The 27380-nt window shown below is 39.7% G+C and overlaps 3 protein-coding genes and 1 non-coding gene across 7 annotated transcripts; 2 read left to right on the top strand and 2 right to left on the bottom strand.

The window, feature by feature from the left end:
- Positions 1–717: 717 nt before the first annotated feature.
- On the bottom strand, positions 718–11293 carry kif23 (kinesin family member 23). 2 transcript variants are annotated; one of them, XM_088417045.1, is made up of 23 exons: positions 11178–11293; positions 10914–10977; positions 10690–10818; positions 9518–9623; positions 9312–9448; positions 8992–9101; positions 8737–8907; positions 8573–8617; positions 7725–7837; positions 7355–7476; positions 5742–5838; positions 5172–5251; positions 4978–5097; positions 4735–4894; positions 4420–4581; positions 4164–4330; positions 3829–4002; positions 3476–3745; positions 2683–2916; positions 1979–2067; positions 1836–1908; positions 1316–1386; positions 718–1235 (listed from the first exon to the last, which is right to left on the bottom strand). In XM_088417045.1, exons 1-23 carry the CDS (start codon positions 11189–11191, stop codon positions 1220–1222), a joined length of 2724 nt encoding a protein of 907 aa, XP_088273171.1. In that variant the 5' UTR covers positions 11192–11293; the 3' UTR covers positions 718–1219. The 2 variants fall into 2 exon arrangements, with proteins under 2 accessions (XP_088273171.1, XP_088273172.1); XM_088417046.1 differs by lacking the exon at positions 8573–8617 and having other exon boundaries at positions 11178–11292.
- LOC148422427 (Z30 small nucleolar RNA) lies at positions 7573–7670 on the bottom strand. The gene has a single exon (XR_015866039.1). It is a non-coding gene; the product is annotated as a Z30 small nucleolar RNA (small nucleolar RNA).
- A 411-nt stretch (positions 11294–11704) lies between the features above and the next one.
- On the top strand, positions 11705–19140 carry ddb2 (damage-specific DNA binding protein 2). 3 transcript variants are annotated; one of them, XM_088418370.1, is made up of 11 exons: positions 11705–11791; positions 11869–12015; positions 12090–12199; positions 13531–13722; positions 14708–14874; positions 14999–15098; positions 15194–15371; positions 15670–15815; positions 15890–16045; positions 18668–18713; positions 18788–19140. In XM_088418370.1, exons 2-11 carry the CDS (start codon positions 11877–11879, stop codon positions 19021–19023), a joined length of 1470 nt encoding a protein of 489 aa, XP_088274496.1. In that variant the 5' UTR covers positions 11705–11791; positions 11869–11876; the 3' UTR covers positions 19024–19140. The 3 variants fall into 3 exon arrangements, with proteins under 3 accessions (XP_088274496.1, XP_088274495.1, XP_088274497.1); XM_088418369.1 differs by having other exon boundaries at positions 11712–11791; positions 11861–12015; XM_088418371.1 differs by lacking the exon at positions 14708–14874 and adding an exon at positions 13809–13954 and having other exon boundaries at positions 11712–11791; positions 11861–12015.
- Positions 19141–21663: 2523 nt separating this feature from the next.
- Positions 21664–26378, top strand: LOC148422424 (zinc-binding protein A33-like). The gene is made up of 6 exons (XM_088417467.1): positions 21664–22098; positions 23243–23338; positions 23422–23652; positions 23731–23753; positions 23827–23945; positions 24804–26378. The coding sequence occupies exons 1-6, from the start codon at positions 21712–21714 to the stop codon at positions 25358–25360; spliced, it is 1413 nt and encodes a 470-aa protein (XP_088273593.1). The 5' UTR covers positions 21664–21711; the 3' UTR covers positions 25361–26378.
- Positions 26379–27380: the final 1002 nt, after the last annotated feature.

Genomic DNA, 27380 nt, shown 5'->3' with positions numbered 1-27380 from the left:
GTGTGAACCACACTGCCCCAAGAGGCCAAGGCTTGCACAGCACTGACTAAACAAGGCTACAAAACCAAGTGTGGAATTTGTGTCCATACAATACCACGCTATTTTTCGACACATCTTGAATAAATACGTTTTACAAATAAAACCATCTATTCCTTTATGCACTCACCTGCGCTTTGCATATCATTTGTTTCATTTGACAGTTGGCTGCTCATTGCAGACCTTTGGTCGCAGCTCTCATTCTTCTCAAGGGTCTCTTTCAAAACCTGTAATGTTGATTAGGGGCTCAAACGTAATAACATTTCTATGATGCTCGTGCCACTTGCCGTCGAGGGTTTGTGGACCATAATAGTGCGGTGCAAGCCTGGTCAAAAAGCAAAGCACTCGGAGTGAATTTAATGGCCGCTGCTTGCTCCGGGCTCTTGACCTTCTCCAAGAGGCTCCATGTTAGTCACTCTTCAGCGCTTTCCAATTGAAACTCGGCCAGATGAGATTTCAACTGTCTCAAAAAAGCTGAAATCGGCTTCGGCTCGTGTTAACACAGAAAAAAGGCGGCCGCAGATTTATTTGGGATCTCAGAAAAGTGCAGATTGCTAATTATAGACAGTACCTTTGATGTAACCAAGACTCAAGAGGGTAATTGGTTGTTAGCACTTGTACTGTCAACATGTCTTACTGGCATAAACTCACAGATGATGTATATAAAAAATATTCTGCAAGCACTTTTTTGGAAATGTTTATTTGCTTATCAAAATTTATGTCATCCAACAGATGCGAATGAACCTCCGCCGAATCTTAAACGTTGTCCTGTACTGCCACGCAGTGGTTGTTCGTTGTATTGCAAGAAGGATCATGTTGAAACAATTCAATCTGGTCGTAAGGAATTGTATTCCTGAGTAGTGACAATTGGAAGGTTTCACTGATAGTCTCCAAAAAAAAAAAAAAAAGAGATTTTCTACACTAAAGGCCACAACAACTGCAGAAACTACAAAAGTACTAAACACACCACACAAACTGGCCTAGTTACCAAAAATTGTGTTTGAACAAAACATAATATTTTATAAACAGCTTTGGAAGTATACAGTTGCATAACATAACAGTGTGAAATGTTAAATATCAGCATAGACATATATATATGTAAAAAAAGAAAAAGAAAAAGGTTTGGACTATTGCACAAAAGGTGATAACAGCAGTGTGCTCGTCTTTGGCACCTTTGCTGCTTTCAGGTTTTTTTGCGCCTGTAAAAATCAAATATTCAATTAGACTTGTGGGCAAGTGTTATATTAAACTAAAATTTTGTGAGTCAAATATGGCTTACTTGGTAATGCAATGATGTTCAACACCAGGTCCCATGGTGGAGCCGGCCTTCATCTCCATCGCCACAGCACACTATAGAGAAATCATAATTTGACACAATAAAACCTCTTTTCACTGACCATTTTTATTAGGACTGCCAATACTGCAGAAACAAACATTACAGCTTTTCTGCCTGGATAAATGTTCCCTGCAGGGCTCATACACAAATTGGTTCATTTGAGAGAAAAGTGTTACCAGTAAATGAGTTGCATCGCTTTGGCAACACAACAAAGCGGTCTGCAATCAAGCTGATGTTCACTTTTGGTTGTACAGGTGTTTCCATTATATGCAGATCATTTGTCACTTGCTTCAGTTCATGCATACTTTTCAAACGTGGCATTTGTGATAGGACATTACAACATGTTTTGACGGTTGCTTGTGTTCTCGAGCCAAAGCAATAAATGTTGGTTATATAACATCTTGTGCCATCAGTAATTCCAGATTCCATCTATTCTATTGTTTTCAGAACACAATCATCTTACCCTTTTCTCCACATCGACCGAAGCTCCATCGTTTTGGTCTCCGCTATCTCCTTCTGAAGATTTCCTTTTTCGGCTTTCGAGACAAAAACACAACATTTATTTATTTATTTAAAGTGTGCTAATCACAGCCAATGTGTCAATACCATTCGATAGTAGTGAGCTGCTGTTTCAATGTTTCAATGTCAGTGAACTGAACAGCCTGTCCTCCTCCTCTCGTCTTCATCACATCACCCTAAAAAGCACAAACTATATGAGCTAGTTGCTTGCGCTTTCTATGTGGAAGACCCACATGGAACACAACAATGTGAGCAATGTGAACTCATTCGATCCCAAAGACAAAATGTTATTTATCTTTTTTTTTTTTAGGCATCCAGGCATTCAATCCCAGGTACTTCTTTAGCTCTTTTTCTATTTTTTTCCCAAGTGCTTCGCTAGAGGACTGTGTAAGAATGGCTGGCACTAAATTAAGTACTAAAGTAATCAATAACTTTCTACACAGAAGTAAACAGTAACCTTAGGTACCTAATTGCTTAACAAAGTACCTAAAGTAACTGTCAATTACTTGATTCAAGTACTAATTAAGGAATCGATTAATTTAGTACTCAAATTCTTAAGTAATTGATTCCTTTACTACATGTCTCCCAAAGTGATGATCAATTACTCAGTTACATTAGTACTGAATTGCTTAAGGTACAGCAGAACTCCTCGACAAGGAAATCATGTTTGCAGCCAGGAATTTTTCACAATAGGAGACTTCACCAGAGCAAATCTACATCTCGGACGTAAAAATATGTCTGGGATTGAACGGGTTAAGCGTGGTGCTACAAAACTCTTCGGTCTGACTTACTTTAATAAGTTGGGTCTTTATCTCGCCATCTGAAGCAACTTCCTGGTGCGTCAAGACGTATCTGTCGCACTTGGACAGCACCTTCTCATTGGGAGCGGACACTTTGATGGCGTTGGGGATGATTGGCTGCAGCACCGTTCCCAACTCCAGACTGGAGGAAGGCTTGTGGTCCACCCACTTCTCGCCACCCGCCGAGCGGGACCGTCGGTGCAGGGGCCGAACCGGTGTAGACGTCTGAGTCGGAGACAAGCAATGTTATTTGATGTTAGAGAAGAGTTACAACTGAGCTAATTATTCAACATGGAGATAAAATTCAATGGCACTCACAGATGATGTTTCAGTTTTGTGATTATAAAACAAGAGCCCCCAAAGAAAAGATTGCCATGCTAATTTTGTCTTTCATCATTCAAAAAGTTGAAAAGTCTCGGTTTGAAGCGATGATTGAAGCAATGTCATATAATCGAAATGAATATTTGACTTATTTTAACATTTACTATCATGCATATTCAGGAATGATGGCAAGTCGTAAAGTAGTTCTTGCCTTACTTGAAGAATTTTTACGACATTCCTCTTTTGTGTCCATTGTATTATTCGAGTGATAGCCCTTAAAGTTTTCATGGATTGATATCATTTTCTGTCATGTTTTCAAATGTTGTTTTGATTTTACAATGTGAGTATTCCAGTGAGGCTTCATTTGTTTGGGGGAAAAAAACAAATTGCATCAAAACAGGAACATTTGAAAAAAAAAAAAAAGAGAAGAAATAAATGATATAAAAATCTCAAACCAGTGTACCATCGGTGAGGGTGATGCGGATCTTTTTGCAGGGAGCGGGACTCGCTCCTCTTTGGGGGGCGGCTTTGGTTGTGTCTGACGGGGAGGGGGTTCAGGGCGACCGTGCGAGAGCTCAGGGCGACCGTGCGAGGGCTCAGGCCGACCGTGCGAGGGCTCAGGGCGGCCAGGCGTCTTGCCCTCAGTCACGATTGCTTTCAGCTGCTTCAGCTTTTCATCTTTCACCCACAGTTTGTTCTGCATCTCTTGTTGCATTGCATTCACGCGGCGTTCCTTCATGGTGAGAGGTAAACCCGCAATCATATGAAATTATTTGGCTTTTGCAAATAATATTTTGCGTACGGGAGACAACTCACGCATTCTTTTTCCCACTTGTGCTGCGTATCCGTGACAGCACCTTGCATGCGTTGCTCCATGCGTCGCTTCTCCGACAACTCCTTCTGAAGCCTTTGGCCTCTCGAATCCAACTCGTGCTGCAGGGAACGCTTGTCTTCCTCATAGATTTTGGTGGTTTTCTGAAGGATGTCAATCTAACACAGGGACATAAGGGATGGGTTTTGCAAAACTGTCAGTAAATCAGCTCTAAAAGCGTGAGCCGTGGATGTAACGAGTTAACTCGTTGATGGCACTTAACAGTTGTATTGCAAAAAAATAATTTAACACATCGATGGCATTGACTGAGTTAACTCACCTTATGCTCAAGCATCTTTGCTTTTTTCTCCAGCCGCTCAATTTCTGTCTTGTTGTTTTGGATGATCTTGTCCTTCTCGAAAAGCTTGCTGTTCTGTTCATGAATGTAATTCTCTTTGGAATTCATATTGCTATCAAGCTGCTGTAGGAGAGATGTCATCGTGCCAGCTAAAAGACCGAAAAGAAACGGGCGAAGTGAGCCTACAAAGGTTCCGGACTGGAGTCAAGCAGTGATGACCTCAAACACGAGCAGGCACCTGCTTTGTTGTAGTCTTCTAATATGGCCTGTCTGATTCTGTGTCTATTCTGCAAAGCCTCAATTAGCCTCGGCAGGGTGATGTCATCGTGAGCGTCTGTAACCTCGGCGGTGGGGACTGGAGGGAGGCTGTGTGTCGCCATATTCAAAACTGAAGGTAAGTCTATGGTAAAACACAAGACAATCAAAACCTGCTTCATCCCTCTCACCAGCACGTTCAATCATAATCATCTTTTTAAAAAAAAACGCTGTTCAATTACTGCAACAGACAGGCATCACCATCTTTGTAAGCAGATTTGGACATTGGCAACTCTACCTCTGTCTACCGGACCACCACGCTCCTCCAACTTGCGAGACAGCTCATCTTTGAAAGCCTGGTTCCTATGGCGGCGGCCTGGCGTGAAACCACAGATGGGTCTGTCCATGGGCCGAGCTACTTCAACCTCCTGCGTCATTTCTGCAAAGCGCATCACCAGCTGGACAATGTAGAGAATATCGTGTTAGACAAATGTGAAACTTATATATTAATGAAAACCCGTAAATTGCATGTTGAGCTCACCAAGGTTTCTTCATAGTCATCAGATTTTGGGTTGACGCAGACAATCATTTTGACTTTGCCTTCCCCGTCGAAATAGTTTTTGAATAGATGCGTGACTTTGGAGTCTCTGTATGGGACCATCTAGTGCAGAGGTAGACAATCACTCATTTTATGGACTAAAGAGGGCAAGGCATATGCATCAACTGAACACCAACCCTGTTTGTACCACACATCTGATTTTCTCGCAGGATCTCAATACACGTCCGTAGAGTGAGTAGAGACTGATTGATGTTTCCTGCAAGGCATGTTTTCTTCCGGTGAGAATTTAAAAGGGGAAGTCAAAATAATCCTTCAATTTTGTCATATGTCACTCCAATAATCAGCAGTTTGAATAATATTGTATTTGTGGAATATGAATTAAGCAGCAAAATCCACCCTATTTTTTTTTTTCATCCATTTTACCACTTACTGTTGACTGAAAATGACATCACAGTCGCTCAGGGTTCAGGTCACAACTTATCATATGACAGTTTGCAAACGTCACATGATCAAAATCAGAAAACAGATGAGTGGTGATTGTCAAGTCACAGGCGACGACCAAAGTGGCAAAATTGGATTAAGACAAATAAAAATAGGTGGATTTTTCTGCTCAATTAGTATTCCTCAAACACACATTAATCAGACAGCCATGTTTAGATTATTGGGGGCGCATAGAACATATATAAGAACATTTTCAGCTTGACAATCTCTTTAAGTCAAAACTGCAAATCGCTTATGAAACTCACCTGCTTCACGAATACGAGTGCCCTCAGCCCCAGTCCTGCCAGTTCGCTCACTTCCTGCCAAGTCCACCAGACATAGCTGACTGACAGTCACTTGGTTCTTCTCATCAAAAAACAAAAAAAAAAAAAAAAAAGAAGAAAGGGAAAGAAAGGGAAAAGAGCAATTCAAATCAAAGTGCCTTTGAGGAAAACAAAGTTGACCACAAAAATTTCAGCAAAACTTGTAGGGAAAATGTGGTTCAGGAAATAAATAGCAGGCCACGTCTGCACGTCTGTGGTTGCAGCAGCCCAAATCCACCCCATCAGTGAAGTATTCAATGGAGCAGTCGATAGGATAATAGATTCTAAAAAGTAGGGCTGTCTGTATTGAATCTTTTTCAAATTGATTATTCCATCAAATAAATGAGTAATTGCCCCCGGTCCTCAAATTATTTATTTTAAAAAAACAAATCGAAGGTTGAACGTGAGTTAGTTTTGTTTTAAATAATCTATGAAGACTACACATGAGTTGAAGAAAGTGGATATAACTACTCATTATTTCTCTCTAAATAAGAAGTTGGAGACACCAATGAAATATGTCTATGCTAATCGGTTAGCAATCGAGATTTTGCATTAGTGAATAAGCGCACTAGCAATTACCATTAGAGGTCAACAAACTAACCACATTTTAGTTCACACATACATAATGTGATAGGTACATTAGACATGTAATAGTGTCCTTAAAATCACGAACAGATGACGCTTTATAACTTCCTGTTCTTCTTCTTGACAGTTTGTGCTAGAGTGCTCTGTACTGGGTAAAATTTGAACATCTAAAAGTGAGCCATTATAGATTGTTAATACAGATGATGTTTTTGGATCGTACAGTCTTTATTTTTGGGAAGGTCCATGCGCGAGTATTGTCTTTGAAGAAAGCCTGAAAAGTGCAAACTATTATATCAGTGAATGTTTTTAATCACGCAAATCACATATAGCTTAGCCACCAGGTGGTGCACCGACACAAGTAATGGGAAGCTATGTGAAGCCAGTCATTAATGTTTTTTCCCTCCAGAGGTGCAGTACTGTACTGCTATAGGAGTGCTTGTCAAATAGTTTTTCTTTTTTAGTTTTAGTTAATGTTAAAAGGGATACTTAGTTATACTTACATTTTTTTTTAACAGATTTTAATCTTATTTATGGTCAGCGCGTCGAGTGTGTGTGTGTGTATGTGGGGGGTGAAAAAACTTTTCTTGGTAAAATATAATTGAGAAGCACTGTGCTATGGTATGCCTTTTCCAATTTGCAATAATTGAAAATTACTTAGTCGTCCATCCATTTTCTAGAGACGCTTAGCCCCACAAGGGTTGCAGGCTTGCCGGCACCTATGTCACCATTTTTTTTTAATTTGGAAATGATCCCAAACTTGTGATATACAGTACAGTAGTTTCTATCTGGATCAATGCATACAGCTACTAGACAGGTCCATGTGAAGGACAGTGGCGCAAACATGATTTCTGCACAGCTTTGAGGGGGATACTTTTAGTTGACCTATAAAGTTGACTTTTGTGCCTTTTTTTTTTTTTTAACTAGCCTCTCTAAAAAGATGCAATATTGGCAGTCCTATTTCTCCAGCTCACCTGCAGGATGCTGTCGCCATCCGCGTCCAGAGGAGCTTGTGCCAATTTGATGACGAAGACGCTGTGAGAGCGACTGGACTCACGGTTCAGCCGTGTGTTTGCCACCTTCCTCCTCTTCTGACCTAAAGTGACCCACCAAAATAATCAGGGAGATTATCAACACTCCCTACCAAACAGCGATAACATTGTAAAAATCTATTTTGAAACTATCCCACAGCATGCTCAGAGAGAAGATTAAACAGAAGTCATGTCCTGGTCAGAGCCGACCCGGAGGTCAACAATACCAAGTCAGACAAATTAATGATCATCATCGCAAAAATACCTGACCTCTACATTTATTTATTATTTTTTTTAAATTGTATCCACTTACCTTTCCAAAACACTTGAAACGCCTCCTCAGCAGATTTGACTTCAACCTCCATACAACCAGCGACATACATGTTGTGGTTCTGATCCTCTCTGAGAATTTTAGACTGAGGCGGTCTATGAAAAAAAGAAAGGAATGGAGGGAGAAAATGAGTGGTAGTCTTCATGCACACCAAACTGTATGTGGAGTTGAGTTCAGGAAGATACAAGAAAGGATGGGAAGGTGCGGGCAGACAAAGCAATATTTGGGCTTTAAGGACAGCTAGAAGCTCTGCCATGACAAATACAACAAACAACATTGGAGCCAAAGACAGACAGGATGCCATTACTGCATGCACTTTTTAGAATTGTTTTGCCAATACTTCTGGGTTTTCTGTCACAAAATTAGGCACACCTGCACAATACAAATCTGGATAATAAAGTAAACCTACACAAACATTGCATACTTAGAATTTACAAATGCGCTTCGGAAAATGAAATCATTAAATGCTAAATGGTGTGTTGTATATAAAGTTAGACAGACATGTTTCTAATATGTTGGAAACCAAGAGACGAAGCTCCTTAAATTGAGTGGGTGCACCTATTATCATGAAGCTCAATAGAATGAGTGAATGACATCTACAGTGAGTAACATCTTGCAAAAATACAAATATTAGGTTTTTCCCTGGCTTTGATAATTGGGTAAAGTTAACCAGCAATGGCAACCACCTAAAGCACAGTTTGCATCCTAATAAGCAGCTGAAATGCCAACTGTAAAGGAAAACTCAACACAATCTCGAACAAACCACAAAGTGTTAGATTTTCTATGTGGCTGCGATTGTTTGTTGTACTATGTGTTCACTGGTCACATACATGAACTCAGTATTCTGACGCACAGGTGTCCCTCCACCATTCCACCTGGTAAAAAGAAAATACAACAATTTGACATTCTGCTATTTCCATATCCTCGTCCGTAGCGATCTAAATGTGCCGAGAGTTCTCATATTAATCTAATTGGTGGCGTTCCTGGAACTTACTTTGGCCTGAATGTTTCTTCCTGGTTTTCCTCAAGTAGATCATAAATGTAGTTGTTGTAGATTTCAATGTAGGACACAAAGACGCTGTAGGAGCTGTCCTCGTCCACATCCTCTGCTTTACACGCCTCCGCCGGCTTAATCATGTCAGAAATTTCAGGATCCTGCTTCTGCCTAAAGTCCAAGAAGGCAATTTAAAGGTCAAACATCATTTACAAAGATGCAAGTTTAGTGTTACTGGGCAGAACTTGGGCGAACCTGGATGAGGCTGTTTTTGGAACACAAACATTTTCACGCCTTTGCCTCTCCAACAGTGCATCGACTTCATTCTGGACCTCAATGCCATTTTTATCATCAGACTTGAAGACCTGAAAAAATAGATTGTCTATTCAAAAGTGATACATGCAAAGGCAAACCCACGACCTTTGCACTGAGGCGGACGTGCTAACCAGTCATCCATATATTCCAATTCAAACAATATTTAAGTTCCCTGTTGTCTTCAGATTTGTATATTTGCGTCTTTCCCCAATCCCCCCCCAAAATTTCTGGGTATTTCAAATTTGAAGTGCAGCCCTTACATATCGTTTAGCCTGGAAGGACCCAATGCTGTTGAAGAGCATGTCAAGACAGCGTGGCAGAAGTCCACCCAGGCCCGGAGAGCCAGTCATAGTAAACGTCTTTCCACTTCCCGTCACGCCATACGTAAAGAGCAGGCCTGTAATGAGCAAGAAAGACAGAATGAAACGACATGCACCTTGTGCCAGCAACGTGCCAGTTCTCTTACCATTTCTTCCATGGAGGAGGTCATCAACGAGAGGTTTGGCAACACTCTCAAACAGCTCGAGTTGAGATACTAATACTCCAAAGACCTTTGTGAAGGAATACTGTGTCTGTAAAACAAAGAGGAGAGTCAAAAGATGAATGTCGTATTCAAGAATGTAGGATTAAAACTGGGTAATTTGTGACTCTTCAAATACATTTTCCAAAAATAAACTAATCAATAGGTTTCGACTTCAAATTCAACAGCCTTTGTTGGTGAAATGAAAAAAAGAAAAATAAAAAAGGCTAAAAATTAAGTAAAAAAAAAAAAAAAAAAAAAAAACGCGCATTATCAACAATTTTGTAAACTATTTCTGCTCTCAGTTCACAGCCAGGCCATTAGAGCAGTGGTTTTCAACCCATTAAGCCTACAGTAATTTTTCGGATTATAGGCCATTTTTAAAATCCTTTAATTTTCTCAAAAATTAATAAAGTGCCTAATACATGTATGTTAAAATGAAGTTGAAATTATTTTTGACTTATTTGCTCGATTGGTTTGTTCTCCTTGCTGTCATGTTACAACACAATGCAATTAAAAAGCCTGGCAGTGCGCTTTATACAGTATGTGGAACTTGTTAAAAATAGACCTGCTTATTGAGGCTGCATTCAATGATCCGGTGCACCTTACGGTCCGAAAAATATGGTAATTAGTGTATGTCGGCTTGTGAAGATTGATAAATACAAAAATGTATCCCAAACATTTGAACATCTTTTGAATATTTTGGTTGAAATTTCAATAATAATTTCCACAGCATTTAGCTGTTCAGGTAACCATGCTTATTCTACCTTAGGATTTAGAGGTGGTTATGGAAAACTTCTCCTCTGCAAGTATTTTAAGTTTCTGTATCTACCTCTGGCTTGCTGTCAGCAGTGGTCACTTATTGAGCTCCATAGTGAAATAAGGATAGTAATCAAACCGCTGTACTCCATGTTTTGCTGATCACTTTACACCAACACTGATGATGTAGAATACATTTTCTACTTCATATACAATTTCAAAGACTTCTTAACAACCAAGTACAACAAATATCAGAGATATCCCAAAATATAGAATCCTCATTTTTTTTTTTTAAACATAGTTGAAAGGAGTTTTGTCAAATGTGGATAGCCTTTGTGTGATCTATCACTTGTAGTCACCTCTTTGTATTCTCCGTTGCGGTTTGTTTTGAAGCCTTCGGGTGCGTGCAGCTGGATGGTGGTGCTGCTGATCACCTCGATGCAACATTCATCGTTTTCTCCGCCGAGTGGTCGCACACGACAGTAAACCTGATCAGGGCAAAACATTTAAAGCAGACGTTTCGAATTCCACAGCCCATCTCGACAATAGAACAGTTATTTGTGCAAACAGTTTATAGACTCACCCCAACAGGGTCTTTTTGGCTGCTTGTTACTTTGGGAGGTGGTCGGCGGGGTGCTTTGCCTTTCCTGAAAAATAAAAAACATTCAAACTCACGCCATTCTTACAGTCATAAGCTAAATAGCCTTCAGGCGAGCTAGCCCAGAGGCTAAACGTTTCAACTAAAGCCGGTATATGTCTTAACATGGAAAAAAACACGCTGGCGACAACTGCGATGTTTCTCTGGGGTAACAAAGTATACATTTTGTATTTAATTAGGTTTACTTACGCTTGTCTGGTCATTTTGGCTTGCACCGGATAGTTAACGTTCTTGTTGATTTTTCACTCACTCCCTCGTCTTTGTTCAAACGAGAGAACTTTTTCAAAATGAGCCGATCGCGGCCAATCAGAGTCACCGGCTATGATCATGTGCTTCCGCTTCCTTTCTGGTGCGTTCAAGTTACCAAGGAAAGCCAATTAACCTTGGCAATTTCTAAGTAGAACGTAAATCGTTTGTTGATTTAGACGTTATATCGATAACAAGTGTTTAAATGTTCTTTATTCAACCAGTCGAGCCATTTCAAGCACATACTGTCGAAGGAATAACGTTGAAAAATGATTCAGACGCGTATTATTTTTATTCCTTCATCTTTGTTAAAAAAAAAAAAATCTGAAGTTGATTATGTTCTGCCGGAGATGATACTGGACTGTACCAAGAATTTTCATTACTAAAACATGAACATGGCTTTAAAACCACGCGTGAGGGGTTCAAACACCGCCACCTGCCGTGGAAGGAGAGTATCACAAGTTACAAAACAGCCATGTTTTGAAGTCACGCGTGTTATGTAAACGCCAGTGGTCTGCCAGCGTGCTGCTACCCCAGTCCGTTACTAAACATCACAGGTGAGTTGTCAGTGTGTTTAATGCGTTTTTGACGTATTCGGTTAACGTGTGCTATAGTCAAGTTCTCAGTTTTGCAGGATTAACGATGAAACGCAAACCCTCCAAGCCAGATAGAGTCGAATACAAAAAGACTCAGGCGAATAAAGGGGCTGGTGGGGAGAAATCTGGTGCAACTTTGTCATCGAAACTACGAGACAACAAAGATGCGGAAGCATGCAAAAAAGGTGGGTGGACTAGTCATTGTGCCAGTTCAATAACTTTGGGCGATGATCCATGCTGGCGTGTTCTGTTTTTGCAGGGTCTCCTTTCAAATTCACAAGTTTCCAGAAGAAAACTGCATATGGGAGTATACTCCACTTCATCTACAAGCACACTCTGGGTCAAAGTGTTCATACTCAAATGAGACAGGTAAGGTAGCCGGTGTACAATGAGAATACAAGTCCTTCACCCTCTTTTGGGGCACAGTGAAAATAAACAATTATTTTAAAAAAGTCATCTGTCAATCGCTGGGCACATCTGGACAACAATTCCACCTATAGTGTTCCCTTACTACAATGCAGTTTTGTTACTACAGCTTTGGGAACGTTACCCTTGTATAAACAAGGAAACATTAATGGGCAATTTATTCATGGAAGCGGGAGATTCGGTCACTATGAATAAAGGACCCTCTTTAATTCTTTACTGAGTGTCTCTCTAAAATTAAAAAACGCTTCCAAGGGAATTGTTTTTGGTTTCGCTGGTTGTATTTTAGCAATCTAATGATAGCTCGGGAGAGTAGTGGTTAGCACTTCTGCCTCACAGTTCAGGGAGCAGAGTTCAAATCCACCTCGCTCTGGCCTTCCTGTGTGGAGTTTGCATGTTCTCCCCAAGCCCGCATGGGTTTTCTCTGGGCAGTCCAGCTTCCTCACTCCAAAAACATGTATAGGAGGTCTATTGGACACACAAAATTGTCCCTAGGTGTGATTGGGTGCGTGAACGGTTGTTTTGTACCTGTGTGCCCTGCGATTGGCTGGCAACCAGCTAAGGGTGTCCCCCGCCTACTGCCCATAGTCAGCTGGGATACACACCAGCAGGCCTGCGAGCCTTGTGAGGATAAGAAGAAAATGGATGGACGATAGCTCAGAGGACCGGTTTGTCGAGACAACACACGTGCAACTGTACTTGCAAGTTGCCAACAAGCGGTGGAGGTAGTGAAGAAGAAAAGATCAGCTGTCAATGATGCCATGTCATGTGTCTGCCACTTGCTGGCGAGTATGGCTGCGCAAATATTGTCTCAACAAATAGTTTCCCTGAGATCTTATAAGCTTGCTTTAATACAACCAGCAAAACCTAAAACACTTTTCCAGTATTTTTGCAACAAGTTGCAATTTGATAGGGCAGAGAAGACAGAAAGTTTATTTTTTTTTCTTTTTTTTTCCCCCAACTGCTTGTGGACAAATGAAACAGCTTTGAAGCACTTGAACATTGTCCTGCTCCCACCAATTTAATGATATCAATTAGGAATAAAGTGAACTCTTGCTATTAAAATGTATAAAAAAATGAGCGTAATACATATTATTACACTAGGGATGGACAAGTCTGATTTTATTTATTTATTTTTTCAGGCCAATGCCAAAAGTGAAATTTAGCATAGTAAAAATCTGATGGGTTCTTAAGGCCTCATATCCATTCCAAACTACTGGGAGGCAGCTGCACTCTACCATTTTAATATTATTTAAAAAAATTGTTTTTACTTCCAGTGTCTACAAGAGCCTTTTGTCCGCTCGCTGTCTTCGTACCATTTTCACGCGGCAAACCTTCCATTCGAGCGGCGAGTCACCTGCCTGGAGTGGCATCCTACTCTCCCCACCACACTGGCGGCGGGATCTAAAGGTGGCGACATCGAGCTATGGGACTATAAGACCCAGGACCCGAAAGTGTTCATCAAAGGGGTGAGCAAGCTGTCAATGAGCGTTATTAGGCTGTTATGCGCTTGGCTTGGTTTGGCTTAATAGCCTGCTGCTGGTTCTCTGTTCAGATGGGTGCAGGAGACTCAGTTACAGATATGAGGTTTAACCCTTTGAACCCCACACAGCTGTTCACATCTTCTATGGGGGGTTCCACAGCCCTCCGCGATTTCAATGGGACTCCTCTCACAGTGTTTGCCTACACAGATACATATAAGTAAGACTGCAGTCTGCTTTTATAGTAGGGGGTGCATGTAGTAAGAAAGTCACAGAGGTTTTGGGTCTGATCAGTGATTCATCAGTCTTCTTCGAAGGTGATCTTTATTTAATCCTACCATTATCATCCTTAAATCCGCGTGCTAGTAATCAGAAGCTAATACTGGTGACAGTTAGCTAATGCTTAAGTCATAGTTCTAAGCTGCTGAGTCATCGATGGTAAACAATGGTGTTAGACGGGTTGCCATGTAAATGATGCAGTCTATTTTTTTAATGGTGGATTACAAACTAAGTCAGTCCTTCTTAAACTGTGGCGCAGGGGTGCGGTGCAGGACCAAGAAGTGCGCGTGTGACGTAGGGGAACATGCTGCTTTTTCTTTTTAATTCCATATTAAAATAAAGTGTCATTGCACATCATTCTCAGTAGATGGCAGTGGCGCTGTCAACATTTGTTTTTTCAAATTTCAGACTAAAAAGCCATGCTCATAACGCTATTCTTTTTTGTATGTTGATTTCATTATTAATTTTTCTAAAATGTTAAAGATAAAATGTAAATACAGAAAGCTACCTGTTTTTTTTAAACAAATGATACATTTTGTATTGCGGAGCAAAGAGGTTGGGGCTTGGACTGGTTCTTCATAATCTCAACTACAGTATTTTTATGCACACAATAAATTTACAATTATATATAGTAAGTCCGCAAGTACGTTAGAAGTGCCCAATGAAAGGCCTGCATTTGTGTTTGTGCGCATAGAACGGCGCCGGCGACTTCATCGGCGGGATGAAGTTTTGTCCCACGGATCTCACCAAAGTGTATGTGGCCTCCGGTGAAGGCACACTGACTATGCAGAGTTTTGATGGCCTTGCAGCCTCTGTTCTGTCCAAAACGGAAGATTGCGGCCACGATCACCACAACGTATGGTGAGAAACGTGTGAGGAAGACTGATGAAAGATGCCCGATTATTATGTAGTTGTTTTCAAATGTTATTTAAAACAATTGAATACAAGTTTTCAAAGGCTTGTATTTCTAATTTTGTGCTCTCAGTTTCTGGTACTGCTGTGTGGACGTGTCTATCAGCCGACAGATGCTTGTGACTGGAGATAATGTTGGAAATCTCTTACTGCTGGGTTTAGATGGGCAGAAGGTGTGTGAATCTTTGGAAAGTGTTTTTTTGGAACAATTCGTATAAGCCCCATGTAATAATACTAAATGCCTTGTGATTTTCTTTCAATGATGTAGATTTTCAGTGAAAAGTTACACAAAGCCAAAGTGAATCATGCCGAATTCAACCCACGCTGTGATTGGCTGCTTGCGACGGCGTCAGTGGACCACACAGTGAAGCTGTGGGACCTGCGAAACATAAAGGACAAGAAGAGCTTTCTTCATGACATGCCTCATGAGAAGGCCGTCAATTCAGGTACGCTAACATGCATCTGCGTGTGCTAAAGTAATATTTTTTCCATAAAGCAACTAGTAACTCTTAATTCAAAGAAGGGCATTTATGGAGTCAATCAAATTTAACATACAGGCAAAAAAAAAAAAAATAAACATGTCCCACAAAGGGTAATCTTTAAGAGACATTCAACAATTATGCTTTTGCCTACTTTAAGGGGGAAAAAAAAGGGACATTTGGCCTGATTATCAGTATGTGTGTGCACAGCTTGTTCCATAACCTCAGATGATCCTCAAACAATATTTTTGTTGCATCTCCACAGCCTATTTTCATCCCTTGGATGGCTCCAAGTTGCTAACAACTGATCAGTATGACCAGATCCGTGTGTATTCATCCTCTGATTGGTCCGAGCCTCAGCAAATTATCCAGCATCCACACAGACAATTTCAACATATCACATCCATCAAGGTTATTTGTCTCTCTCTATATATATAAATATTTCAAATCATGAAAAAGACTTACTTAACACTTGTTTCATACAGGCTTCATGGCATCCTGTGTATGACCTTATTGTGGCGGGTCGTTACCCCGATGACAGGATTTGTTTGGGTGACCGGAGGACTATCGACATCTTTGATTCAAACACAGCGGAACTTGTGTGTCAGTTGCACGATCCCAATGTTGCAGGAATCAAATCTGTGAGTAGAACCCGGCACAGCAACAAGAATGTTCGCATGAGCCTACTGAATATTAAAACGCTGAAATGATGGCTCATTCGCTCAGTGCCCCTGCTAGCTTAATGCCAACTCATTGGAAAATGCCATTGACGGGCTAGCAGTCAGCATCAATAATTGTGGTGTTTTAGAGACAAATAAAAAAATCACAATACTCTCATTCATATTCTTTTCCTCCTTGATAAAGATGACACATTTTATTGCAGCTACTAACTAGGGCCGTGAGCACAAAAAATACAGTCAGGTAAATCCCCTTGAAACTTAGGTTGACTAAAAATAGCTTGAGCAAACACAGCTTTCTTCAATATGCATACCATACATACGTGTTGCGATGGTGGCAAGAGCTAACCCCCTCCCCTCTTGAAAAAAACAAAAAACAACAAAACATTTTTGACTATACTCCGAGTTTGTAACCATTTCCAATTAAAAAGAGATTGACTAAAATGAAGTCATGTTCAGTTATTCGAAAGTGGAAAAGACAAAGCACTTCAGGAAAAAACAAAAAACACATTTGCAAAGACTGTTTTTACAGCTCAATTACTTGTCTGAGTACAACACATTAAGGCCACTTACTGATTTCTTCAAGTATTAGCATGTAGAGCTTCTGAAAAGAAAAAAAGTTAGGAACTTCCCAAAAAGCACTAGGGCTGCATTATCTGAGACCTGTCACTGCAATCGATTGCTAGTGGCTCGGTTTTAGGTGTTCAAATTTTAACCAATGGGGGGCTGTCAAGCACAAAACACAAACTGCTCGTCAAGAAGAAGAAGAGCAGGAAGTTATAATACATACATATTATACATAATAAAGTTATACCTAATACATTGTGTATGTACACAATGAACTAAATGGAAGTTAAGTTTGTTGACCTGAAATGGTAATTGCTAGCATGCTAATGCTAATCGCGAATGCTACCCAGTTAGCATAGGTAAATTTTGTTGGTGTCTATGACATTGTATGGATAGAACATAGTGAATACTTAGTAGTTAAGATTCCTTCATTTATACTCACATTCAACAGTATTGGATTAGAAAAAATAAAATGGGGGGGTAGGATAATTGATTTTAAAAAGATTCTATAGTTTTCAGATCAGTGACAATGGATATTTGACGTCTATAGTCGTCAATGGCACTGAAGCACATTACATATATTTGTATTGGGATTTTTTTGGGCATGCTGCACTCGGGCGAATTTCCACTTGATCAAATGAAGTCACTGGGCTGTCATACTGGAAAGGTGGAGTGTTTGTTACTAAACTTGGCTCATTCTCATCTATAATTACAAAAACAGCCTCGTCCCCATTCCAATTTTTTCTTGTCTGCCTCACCCTACACAAATTCCCCTTTCTTTCAACTGAATTTACATTCATGTTAAGACTCATTTTAATTTTGGAATCAAAAGTTTTTGCCCCTTATAGTTCATGTATGTAGTTATACATCATAATATTTAAAATGATATATATTTTATTTTATATTTTATATGTCTCCATTTAGAGTTTATAGTAAATGGTTTAATTATTCTTAATGACACCCATTTCTTACTGTCATTGCATAATTGTGGTTCCATTTTGTACTACGAAATTCCATGCTGATATTTTATAACCAGTCCATTGTAGTGTTTCATAATCGCAAAAATAAATACTCCTAGATCTAACTATAAAGATGTACAGTATATATGCTGAATGTTGGTAATGTTGTACACAGTGGCGGTCCGTGCGTTTCACACTTAGGCCTTCAGTGATTTGACCCCTCAGAAGCACACGTACGCTACACAGGCTATTTTCCAGAGCATTTAACCAGCAATTAAAATTTTATCATTATACGTGATACTTACAGAACTTAAAATAATTCATAATAATTTTAAATTATTTGTCCATGAAGTTTTATGAAGTCTACCAAGAGCAGGAAAGCTTTAACAAGATTTTGCACTAAACTCAAATGGCATTTTAATATAAGATCATAATTTTATTTCTTTACCACTAATTGAACATGAACGAAATAAAATCACGACGTTCGCTACACCTTTAGCGCAGATTGAGTAACATGTATTTTTTTTTTAAATAACTTTTTCATAACCTCCAATGTTAAACACGGTTGATCAACATAGCACCGCCTCCCAGCAGTGAACATCCAATTAGTCACGTTCACCATCAAGCTTCTAGATGGCCACCTTATGACTTGATTGGCTATTGTAACTGCGGAGATATATGGGCCCGTTCACGTATGTCTTTGCTCACGGCACAAAAGGCCCGCAACTCTCGATTGGAATGCCCTCAAATGGGCCTGTTTGCAGGCAGATTTCCTACAGCCTACTGAAACAAATTAGCTGAAATCTAATTGGCTAAAAACTCTAACCTAAAACTAGAACACTGGAAGGAGCGTAACTGAATGAAAAGAACAGAATATGTAGAATACTTTTATCGATAAAACATATATGTTTAGTCATATAAATCTTAAATGAAATTGACTTGTAGTTCTTTTAATTATTATAGTTCTGATAATGTCAGGTTATGTTAGGCGTGCAGAGAAGGCCTTGCTGGTCCTGACGGACCACCACTGGTTGTGCATAATTGTAAATGTGTTTTTCAGATCAACAAATTCAATCCGATGGGAGATGTGATTGGCTCTGGAATGGGTAAGACTTTTACTTTTTATTTATGAATGATTTGAAAAGTCCCATCTTTTGACTGTACTTTATTTGTGTCAAAGGTGTAACAGTGGTAGTATGGGACCAAGATGAGTCATTGTTGGTTGAAGAGCACACGGCACAGGAAGAAACGTCCACCTCTGATGAGCGACCACAAATTAGGCCGAGTAGTCGGGGTCGAACGGCCAGGACCAAAAGAAGTGGTGTGGATCAAAGCAAGCTCAAGAAAAAACTGCTGTCTGTCTATGAAACAGAAACGACTACGACTAAATGTGCAAAGCGCACAAAAAAGAAATGAACTGAAGCTTGGGTGTTTTTTGTAATCACTGTTATGTGTCTAAATTCAGGGTATTGTTAACCATTTTTGCAGACATTGTTTTCTACTCAACTATAATAAAGTGGTTTTGGTTAGACACGTTTCCTGTCTATAGTTTACGTTTAAAAAAGGCGAAACAAAAATGTCACGCGTCTGTCTCTGAAAGAGCTTTAACCTGTTTTGTCTGTCGTCAATTATTTAACCCTTATTTAAGCAAGCATGGCAGTTGAGAGCATATTTTCCTCCGTAATGCTGCCCTGCCAGCAGACTAAAACAATGCAAAGTCGATTCAAATTTTACCATATGATATTTTTACCAAATACATTACTTTAGAAAATCTGCATTCGAATTGTGAAAAATTTCCCACAGGCCTTGTATTTGTGTTGCGTCTTAATGATTTGATTGAAGGTAAGAGGAGTACTACGCCCTTATTTGGTCGCTGTCCAGCCAATTGTAGTGCTTTTGTTAAATACAGCTGTTCATGTAGTACAGCTGAGTCATAGTACTTTCAACCGTGTGAAGGAAAGCACAAATCATAACAGGGAATTTTTACTCGCCTGATTGACGTTATGGCAACAGTCCTTCTGGAAGACTTCCATCTTAGTTTAGTGATAGGAGTTTCGGGAAAATATTACTCAATTATTGACTGGTGTAAATCTTACGAACCTCATTTTGACCTCTCAAAAATCCCTTTCTGCTATATGAATTATTTCACTCAAATTGATGATCCAAACATCGATTTATAAAAAAAAAGAAAAACTTTAAAACTATCAGATGCACAAATGTTTTCATACTACTGTATTTTTACTGTACATATTTATGCATTAGGAATGTTCAATCTACATGTTTCAAACCCATACTAATATGAGTACTGTACACTACTTATCTTGATTAGTCACTGATTCCAAGTACCGATACCATGAGTACTGTAGATACTCAACTTTCTCTCAAAAACAAGGACATATAGTTTTAAAGAAGATTCCAATATAAGATTTTGTGATAATCTAAGTTAATGAGGATTTTTTGTTTTGGTTTGTAATTTCTAGTTCACGATGGTAAAACTAATTAGCTGCCTTTGCGAGTACCAATACCTCAAGAAAAAAAAAATAAAAAAAGAAAACTTGGTACTCACCCCCAGAAAAACGAATTGGATTTTATCGGTCTACATCCAAACTCTCTGGTTTTTTTTTTTTTTGGTAATGATTCGACTGAATAGTGCACTCTCATGTTGACGTTGAATTCCTTATCTGATTGTTTAGAACACTTGAGTGATGCTTTCTCATACCTATTTCTGACTAGCGTTCTTTGAGTAGTATACCATGACCAAGTCTTTGCTAACATTTTAGACCAAAAAAATAAATTAAAGCAAACAATAAATAAAAGCATGCCTAATTTCCGCAGATATCAGGTCAATATCGGTATCAGATAGTACTCCAGGCTGCAATATCGGTATTGTATTGGAACTGAAAAAGTTGTATCAGGACACATTAACTCACGCTTCAATAAAACATAATGAGAATACACAAGATTTTGTTAGAATATTCTCCATACAGGCTAACTTTTTGATTTCGCTTGTTCGACTTTGTGCTCTTGTAAATTTCCCAAGTGAAAATTTCTCATTTCCATCCGTTTTCTTCTCATCAATGCTCAAAGAAGCATTGTGAAGAATTTAGAGTTGCGGTTTCCTGGTATGTGAATGAATCACGTACAGTACGGCGGCACAGTGATCATACTTTGTAAGCAGACACCAAACGAGCGAAAGAGTGAGCTAATACAGTATGAATACAAAACCTGGTCAACACTGGTTGGCTACTCCGGGCCTCCGCGGAACTAAAACAAAAATACAATTCTTACCAGTCAAGTAGTGTTTATTTACGGTTGGCAAACAAACCATCTATTTCCTTTTTTCCCTCCCGTTTTTTATTCGCAATTGACATACAAACGAGAAACTCACTCAGCTGCACACAAAACAAAAACCGATTTCCGAATCTCGATTCGAAATACGACGGTGAAGGTTTTCCTCCTTCGGTTTTTGTAGCTAAAAGAAACACGACTGCCCCCATATGAGGAGCATTCCCCATGTAATATAAACAGCAATTACTAGACCTACGAATATATAAATATAAAAATATGCTGGTTGGATAGAACATATTTATTTACACCATATTGAAATTTATTGTGGGTTTTCAAAATGAATATCAGTCTAAATATTACACATTAAATATTACAAGTTTCCCTTTTGCTTATGTTTATTCTTCTAGCTAGCAGTAATTTAGAGACAGATGTGTTTGTGTTTATTGCACTTATTTTAGATTTGTTTTATTTTGATATTTTGCGTTGATTTGGTCTTTCTACTCAAAAACGGATTTTAATCAAATGCAATTTTCCCTAAACTTTCCTTATTTGTTTTTCTGGTTTAAAATATTTTTGTCATTTCCTGCCATTAGTCTTGACATGATGGATTTTAGTATGTTGTTGCAGGTGACACACATCATTCCCACATGCATCACGTCATATGTATAGCCTTGAACTAGCTTGCATTGAACTGGTTTTACAAGTTTGTCAGTATTAACGGTGTTAGTGTGTGTAGAATGAAACACAAGCGCTAAGCCACCTGGAAAGCAGCAAGGACTCACACTTGATCTCAGATGATCGTCCCTCTACAAAGTAATGGCAACCCACACCGTCATCTCCAGGCAGGACCTCCTCTGTCCTCAGTGTACGGACATCTACTGCTTCCCTGTTCTCCTCCAGTGCGGACATAACGTTTGTAAAGTTTGTCTGCAGAAGTTCTGGGAATGGAAAGGAAATCAGGAGTGCCCGGTGTGCCAGGTCGTGTCCATTCCAAAAAGACCCCCCATCAATTTGGCACTAAAGATAGCGGCGGATCGGTACCATAACGAGAAGATGACCAAAGATCGTTGCAGGATTCACGAGGAGAAGCTCACGGTTTATTGTCAGAACGACGAGGAGCCCATTTGCCTGGTGTGCCAAATGTCAAAACAGCACAAAATCCACGAGTGCTGTCCGCTGGATGAGGCTGCCAAGCAGAAGAAGGTACAAAATTGGACTATAGCTGAATAACACTACTGTATTGTAATTGTACTACTCAAAACAAGTGTGAGAAAATGTTAATGCATGCCTGAGAATTGTGCATCAAGTGTAACCTGAGGGTTTTTACAGCCTTAAAACGAACATATTTATGTGATGCGTCACATCACAAAACCAGGTTTAAGTATCTGAAAAATTGAGATATTGATAAACTGTATTCTAATTCGACACTTGATTCTCCTTAAAATGAGATATAATAGCTAATTTACCAATTAAATTACAGCAATTAGAATATGGGCAAAATAAAATTCCTAGTCTTGAGAAAAACGGTTTTGGCCAAGTCATCTTTCAATGGATGCACATCATCTACTAATCCCGTATTTTCATACATTTCAGTTACAAGTTGAACCTTTTGGCTCCTTGGGAAATGAAGTAGGGTTTTTTTTGTAGAAACCTCAAATCGGAGATCTGTCAAACGTTTACATATTCGTCGATAACTCAAAAATCTCTGCAACATACGTAAGCCTGGATTTGTGAAAACCCATCACAAATAATAAAAACAAATGAAGACATACAGTATTACTGATAGGTATAGTAAAAACTATTAATAAAACAAAATATACAAAACATTTTATACTACAAAAAAATCGCAGAAAAAATATTCTACCCTTACTCAGGAGTATTAGGGAAAATAACCCCAGCGATAAACAAGGGAAAACTGTATAAATCAAAAACAAAAAACATTGTGATCAAATACGGATATCAATCGGATACAATATCATTACGAATATTACATGATTTTACTTATTTTTTTAGTATGAAATGTTAGAAGAGACTTGATCAAAGGATACTATTCAAATAAAGTGAAAAGACTGTGAACTAATCCTAACAAAGTATCTTCTACTCGATAAAAATATCCAACAGTTTTTGACTGTTGTAAGGTTAAACAAATTATTGTAAAACAGTCAATTGTTTTGCCTGTATTTTATACCTTTGTTGTAAAACGCAAATATTGGCATCACGCATCAAAAAGTCAATTCAGTTCCAGCCACCCAAAATTACATGATATATAGAATACACTGTCTAAATTGTTATTTTAATGGTTTCTGATGCAGAGGTTGATCATTTCATATTTATGTGTGCATTTCAGGACGACATCAAGAGCAGGCTTGAATTACTGAAGAAGAAACTGCAGACTCTGAACAAGACAAGGGAGAGCTGGCAAAAAACCAGGACATTTATACAGGTTCCACTTACACAACACAAACACGCAAACATACTCTCACAATCACCCCGATGTTCAATAAAGAGGTTGCGTTTACATAACAGAGGCAAGCGGATGACAATAATCGAACCATCAGAGAGGAGTTCCAGAAGCTGCACACGTTCCTTTTCAATGAGGAAAAATCCAGACTTCAGGTGCTGGCGCAGGAAGTGGAGGTGAAGGTCAAAGTGATGAACCTTAAATTGGATTCCATTGAGAAGCAGATCGAGAGCCTCGAGTCCATCATCGGGGCCGCGGAGAAAACACTAATCGAAGACGATTTATCCTTCTTGGTGGTATGCGCGAACACATCGAAGCTTACTTTTCCAAAAGTCTAAATCGTATCTTTAAAACGTTTTGTCTTGACTCCGTAGGACTACAAAGACAGAAAGAAGAAGTAAGTGTGTGCAAGTAGCCAACATATTTTGCATTATAATGCTTAAGTTTTGTTGTTGTTTTTTTGAATGCAGGCTCAAATCCAATATTGGAGAACCGGAAATAATCCGAGACATCTTGGTCAACTCTGCCATACATCAGGCGTCACTTAAATTTCATGTTTGGAAGAAGATGGAGAGGCTTGTTAAGTATGGTGAGTTAACGAAAAAGGAACTTTTATTGGGGGTGGGGGGCCAGCTAAAAGATGGCAGCATGGCGCCGACATATTTCATCTCCGTCACCTGATTGTTGACAGTTCCGAATCAGGCATGATTAGAATGCTTCCATATGTGCCTTGGAATCAAGGACACAAATAAGAATGGATTAATAATTTCGCCTACTCCGCCGGCGGCCATTTTATTTTTCCCCTGGCTAAGCCTGCCTAACCTGAATACATTTAGTTGTCCCTGTGTGTTTTAATGCTATTATCCGCCTGTCCAGCGAAAACGCCACCATGTACTGTGTGGGAGTTGAGACTTCCGGCCGCCATTGGCTTACTCATGTGCTTGCCCAAAATAAAAATAAAGTTTTCCACAGGCCTGTCTTCGATGCACCGAAGGGCTACATTTATTTCCACAGATTTCCAAGGCTCTACACACGAAAATATTTCGAATACATAGCAAACACTACGTTTGGCTCCAATCCGCAATTAGTCCCAACCGCCACCTGTGAAGCAGGCACCAAGGCTCTTAAAGGGCCAGTATCATGCTCCTACCTCTCTCCCTTTCTTAAAGGGGCAGTACCATAAATGTCTATTGGGGAGTGAGCCATAACAACCAACAAATAACTTTCATAAATGGCTACCTTCTAGCATCAGCCACTGGGCTCTATCGAAAGTCCATTCATGTAAGAGTCCATGCATGTGGGCTAAAATTAGCTGGGATAAGCCCCAATTTATCTATGACCTTGACAAGTGTTACCGAAACTGAATGGATGGATATTTTCCAGCGAGTAAACTATGAATTCATGTATTTCCGAGTCCCATTCAAAATCTTCTCTCATCTTCTTCCAGTTCCCATCGTATTGGATCCAAACACGGCTCAGGCCAACTTGGAGCTGTCTGACGAGTTGACCTGCGTGCGGTACAGCAGTCAGCGGACGCTCCCGAACAACCCGGAACGCTGCACAGGTGGAGTGTGCGTGCTGGGAGCGGGCGGCTTTGTTTCCGGAAAACACAGCTGGACTGTGGACGTGAGTCGGGCTAAAGACTGGTACATCGGGGTGGTCCGGGAGTCCATCCAAAGAAAGGGCGCTATGTCCCTCAAGCCCTCTGACGGGGTCTGGATCATCGGAGGAATTATAGGGGATGTCCTGTGGGCTCAGACTTCGCCTCGCACAAGGCTGGAATGGAAGCAGAAGGCCGACAGGATTACGGTGGAGCTGGACTACGACAAGGGCAAGGTGGCGTTCGTCAATGCTGCAGATTCAAAGACCATTTTCGTATTTAAAGACAAGTTCACGGAGAGGATCTTCCCTTACTTCTCTCCTGGGATTCATGAAGAGGGCAGCGGCCACTTCCCTCTCACCATCTGTCCTCAGATCATCACACTCACAATCGCAGACAAGTGACAACTGCAGCTCAACAATATCCCATCTATTTATCCAGTAATCTATCATCCATCCGCTGAGAGAACCGCTGATCATGTATTCACCCATCCGTTATTATCCGTGTATCCATCTATCATCCTCGCTGATCCATCGATCCATTTGTCCGTGAAGGCATTCATCATCCACCAATCCCTCCACCAATCACTTGACCCATCCATCCATCCATCCATCCATCCATCCAGTCAAAATACCAGAATACCAGTCAAAAATTCGGAAACAACTGCAAATTCAAATGGTTCCAAGCAGTGAACTGAAAAATCATTCCGTGGCATAAAGCTTATTGTTTATTAAATAAGCCCATGAATATTTCTTAATAATGTTGCAGACTTAAGTAATAATCTAGAAAAAAATAACCCAATGATTTCAGAGGGTATGGTTCCTTCCTCAAACTCACCTGATTGAAATGCGCAGCTCACCGGCAAATTTTACAAAGACTGATAAAGATCCTCATCATTTGAATCAGTTGTTATGGGGAAGGAAACACCTAAAAGATGGCGGATAGTGGCGCTTACGGACTGGAGTTGCCCATCCCTGCTTGAGTAGGCAAAACAGCCAAACTCTACACACCAAGACGTGCGCCAAACCGCACCCATCCCTTACTCTGACGATCGTAATATCAAAGGATGCTTATTATCAAAAGCAATCATGTGTGCCGATCACTACGAAAGCGCTTCATTCATCAAACTTGGCAGTTTTGCTCTGACAAACTAATCAGACAATGGAAAAATAATATGTTATTTTGGTCTGCTCTCTGCTGCGGTTCAAACACATGCACGCACAATGCACCAGCATTGTGCTGAATGTGAAAATACAAGTCTCTCTGTTCCGGGAAGAAGCCCAAGCATTGTCAGCCAAGCATCGAGTCTCTACAATTATCACAATGCTGTAAATCATGCCAGACTTGTTCCTTGTTTGTGTCCTTCATTAGCATACTTTGTGGTTTTTCCAATGTCTTGTGGTGTCCATGATTATTTCCACTGTGCAAGCAATAAAATACATTATCTAACTTTTACAATTTAACTCAACAATAACACAACCATACGACTGTTCTGTTTCCTTTAACAAATTATTAAAAAAAAAAAAACATGTCTGATTACATGTGAATATAATGATCACTAATGACACCGTCACTTACGGGGCAGGTAAGCTACTACTGAGCAATGTACAATAGGACCAATGTGGTGCCCAGGGGCATGTGGTGCCCAGGTAACCCCCAAGGACCACCTGAGTCACCATGGGGCCTGTTCTAAAAATAGCGCTCGACTGGAATTTGTGGTGCTGTTCAAGTGATCATTTGCTGCATATTCATGTTTGTGTTACCTAATTATTAGGAGAGTTATTTTAGAAGTATTTTTCAATCTGGTAGGCCTTTGCGAATATCAGTAATGAAATAGTAGCTGGTTGGCGACCCCTGGCGTACGGTCGCTGCAAAGACTGAATTGTCATAGGGAAAGCAATTATTGTGGAGCGTCATTATTTGTAATTGTCCAATCATAGTCACAAATGTAGAAAGGAGAAGTTTTAAAATGTGAGGCATGATGCTTAAATGCTAAGTTAATGATTTTTTATGACAGATGAGAGGAAAACCAGCCTTTTCTTTCCAAATTAAGTACGAAATAGTTGGAAAATGAATCAATTTAAGGCTAAATGTAGTTACAGTTAGTCCTTTGCAAAACACGTTATGCCTTTGGATTATTTCGCTCTTTTTACATAATTTTAAATGGTTTATCCTCTGGAGTTGATAAATAAAACACACCAAAAGATACAAATTCATTTCTAATAAAGAAGATATTATTCTTCGGATAGCACTTTTTTTCATTCAAAAATGCGCCGATTTGGGGGTACTCGGTTGAAAAGAAATATTTCAGAGGGAGTAGGCGCATCTTGAAAACAAGTTTGAGAACTACTGGTATAGAGGAACCACATCAAATAATATTTGACATTGTTTATAACTGCAGTGACACATCAGCCTCTTTAAAGG

This window comes from Hippichthys cyanospilos, chromosome 6 (genome assembly GCF_059441005.1).
Source record: "Hippichthys cyanospilos isolate Australia breed blue-spotted pipefish chromosome 6, RoL_Hcya_1.0, whole genome shotgun sequence".
NCBI lineage: Eukaryota > Metazoa > Chordata > Actinopteri > Syngnathiformes > Syngnathidae > Hippichthys > Hippichthys cyanospilos.
The sequence above is the reverse complement of the archived record's forward strand: the minus strand, read 5'-3'. Positions and strand labels throughout refer to the sequence as shown.